General features: G+C 46.4%; 1 protein-coding gene across 1 annotated transcript in view; it reads left to right on the top strand.

Moving 5' to 3' along the window:
- The window catches only part of SCRN1 (secernin 1), a 53,170-nt gene extending 50,229 nt beyond the window's left edge, over positions 1 to 2,941 (top strand). The window contains exons 8-9 of the mRNA XM_012720753.1: positions 3 to 89; positions 2,198 to 2,941. Coding sequence (XP_012576207.1) covers positions 3 to 89; positions 2,198 to 2,356 — 246 coding nt within the window. The 3' untranslated portion in view covers positions 2,357 to 2,941. The remainder of the gene's footprint in view (positions 1 to 2; positions 90 to 2,197) is intronic.
- Positions 2,942 to 3,468: the final 527 nt, after the last annotated feature.

The raw sequence follows: 3,468 nt of genomic DNA, 5'->3' as shown, positions 1-3,468 counted from the left end.
AGGAGCCCCGGTTTCAGGAGAAGCCAGACCGCCGGCATGAGCTGTACAAAGCCCATGAGTGGGCCCGCGCTGTCCTGGAGGGTGAGCAGGTGAGCCGGGCCAACCAACCCATGGGGGTGTGGTCAGGAGGGAGGCAGCTGACAGCTTACCATCATATGTCTCTCCAGAATGACTCCTCCCAGAAATGCAGGTTCCCAAGGCCCTTTCCAGAATGACACTGTTCATGCCCCCTACACGCTCCTGAGACCAAAGCGTCCACTTTTGCTGTTATTCTAGAACTCAGTGGGCTAAGCATCTTTCATTTACCTATAACTGACAGAAATGTGTACTCTAGTATGGATACTGCTTTTCTGTTGTCTAAAATTCTTTGTGTTGTAGGTGATAGCAAGCTTTTATTTAAAGGTGCAATCTTGTTTTTTAAAAAAGTGATTCTTCAGAAAACTCCAGAGGTGGTTGGTATTCACACAGCAGTGTGAATGTACATAATGCCACTGCATTGTTTACTTAAAAGTGGCTTAGGGGGTGCATGTTATTGCATGAATATTTTGCCACCATCTTTTTTTTTTTTTTTTTTTAAGGTTCTCAAGTTCTTAAAAAAATATTCAACATGCAACCCCTCTCTCCTTCCAAAGTTTTGGTTAATAAAGTTCTATGAATTCAGGCCTGAGAAATATCCACTCTGTGTTCCTTTGTGCCCAAAATGTGCCCATAGTGATGGTTGATCCTATAAAATCCAACCTTTTGTTTTGCTAAAGGTAGAAGCAAAGTTATTGGAGGCTCATCTCCTTCGCAGGCACTTTATCAACAGTGTGTTGTAGGTTCAGTTTACCATGGGGATAAACCCCTTGTAAGTAAAGTGGCCAGACTCTTCCCTGGGACTGTGATTACTGAGCCACACTACAATGAATTTTCTCCAGGGCTGTTCAGATGAGTCCTTATCAGTTCTGGTTTTCTAGGTGGATGACAGTAAGCCCCAAGTAGAGTAAAAATGTCACTCCTGGCCCTCCCTGGTGGCGCAGTGGGTTGGAGCGCTGCACTGGGAAGATAAGCCAAGCCATGGTCACTTCAGTGGGAGTTTGGTCCCCATCCCTGAGGTGATCCATCTGGTGTGGCAGATCTCTCCTGTCTCACCCATCGCTCCCCTCAGCAGTGTACTTTGTCAGTCTGCCTGTTCTGCTCCCCACTCTGTCTCTGGTGAATCCTCTCACGCTCCTGCTTCTCTGGCCTGTACCTGATTTCTGTATGCATAAATAAATAAAAAGATTTTTAAAAAGATTAAAAAAAAGTCACTCCTTGTGCTTGGTTTTATGGCTCTTTGGCAAGTAGGAAGCAGTGGGAGATCAAGGACGTTGTGTTCTGAGTGGTTTTACTTAACATTTTGAAGACTGGAGACCGATGAGTTCCAGTAAACTTTGAAACGTGATCATTGCTTTGAGACAAAGCTATGTTAGACAGTGGTAGGTGGCGGTGAGAGCAGCTTTTTCATTCTGAGGTGAAAAGGGCAAATGAGAACTTCTCATTGTCATCTGTTGTAAATGAATGATTTTTACTTGGAAGAGGCAATCTTGCCACCTCAGAAAAAAAGTAAAGCAGGGATAGATATAGCATGTGATTGTTCTTGAATATGTTTAGTCATTTAACAAACATTTATGAGCAGTGCCTATTATGTGCCAGGCATAGGAAGACAGAGATAAGCCTTAAGCCTTGATCCCACTCCCCAGGAACCACAGTCTAATGGGCACAGAGGCAAAGGGACAAACCCTTACTAGCTTGGGAAAGAACAAGCATGGTATTGTACTGTTGCAGCCCAGAGACACGGCTTCAGGGAGCTCCCACTGTGCGTGCCAGCTGAACAGGTATTGATGGAGGGTCAGGCCATGTAGACAGACGGGTTGCCTTGCAGTGGGGAGGAGAATCATGGGTTGGAGGAGTGCAATTACTGAGCTTCAAAAGAAGGGCGACAGGGCATGACAAGAGATGAGGCCTGCAACAGCTCATGTTACAAAGCAGCTTTCCTGAATGCCACTCAGGAATCTGAAGACAATGGACTAGCTGCACGGGCATTTTAAAAGCAGAGTGGCAACAGCCATATTAGCATTCTAGGATCCCCGTGGCTCTCCTGCGGGAACAGATTGCATGCAATGGGTGGGGCCCCAGGGCCCCTTGCCATGACCTCCACATTTTTGTCTTTCCTCAGGAGCAAGGTCACAAGCTGAGGAAGACCATGCTGGAACTAGAGAAGCAAGGCTTGGAAGCCATGGACGAGATCCTGACCAGCTCGGACCCCCTGGACCCCACCGAAGTGGGGGATCTTTTTTATGACTGTGTTGACACGGAGATTAAGTTCTTTAAGTGAAGTAAGCATTCCTTTTCCTCTTCTTATTTAACTTTCCCACCTTACTAAGTTACCAGCAAGACAAACCACTCTCCTGTTTGAGTAAAATGAGAAAGTTCAGATGTGGTCTCTTTTTCTAAAGCCAAATTGAACTGTTCATTTGTGTTCTGCCTTGAATCTCAAAATGTCCCCTTCTTCTGCACTGTAGGTCTCCTTCCTTTGCAATGTAACATGTATCCCATTAGCCTGTTGTTTGAATGTCTGACTAAGTGTGGATTTTAAGCTGCTATTATTGTGTTTCAGTGACAATGGACTCCTTAGCCTTTCGCAGGACGAGTTCACCAGGCTTTGAAAGATGCACTCACAGTGCTCAGTTTTGGGGGAAAAGCAAAGTCTTTTGAAATCTTACTGTTTTATTCAGTAACAGTTTCTTTCAGGTTAACAAAAGGCATTTCTTTGTCTACCCAGGACTCTTGGGTGTGTACCCCAGGGAGAAACTCCCTGGCCTCCCTTATCTGCATGCCTGTGGTGCAGAATGTTTCTAGGCGAGTCTTCTGAGGGACAAAACCAATGGGAAAGGATAACGGGGACTCCCCCTGGGCCCAGATCCATGTCACTTTCCAACAAATGATGCCAGAGAGAGAGGCAAAGAGTTGGCTCACTGCCCCCTTTCCTCAAAACACCACGTGTCTGCTTGCCTTACTTTACATAACTGAAAAGAGCCTCTCAAATGGTCTTCCCAGAACAAAACAAGTCTGTTTTGATGTCTCCTCACTGTAAATAGATGAATTTGCAGCTTGTAAATGGCAGCTGCTTCACTAAAGCATGCACCCCACCACCACCCATCCTGAGTGGGCTTAGGACATGTTCACTCATCCAAAGGGCAATCTCTGGTGTCCCCAAGCCCTGACTCAGTGTGATTGAAACACCTCTCCTTTCTCCCCAGGTCCATATTCAAGCCTTTCATCTTCGTTGACGATGTCAAACTTGTCCCCAAAGTACAGTCTCCCTGTTTTGGGGATGATGATCCTGCCAAAAAGGAGCCCCGGTTTCAGGAGAAGCCAGACCGCCGGCATGAGCTGTACAAAGCCCATGAGTGGGCCCGCGCTGTCCTGGAGGGTGAGCAGGTGAGC

Source organism: Condylura cristata, unplaced genomic scaffold, assembly GCF_000260355.1.
Source record: "Condylura cristata isolate star-nosed mole 26May11 unplaced genomic scaffold, ConCri1.0 scaffold00005, whole genome shotgun sequence".
In the NCBI taxonomy this organism is placed as follows: domain Eukaryota; kingdom Metazoa; phylum Chordata; class Mammalia; order Eulipotyphla; family Talpidae; genus Condylura; species Condylura cristata.
This window is presented reverse-complemented; position numbering and strand designations above follow the sequence as displayed.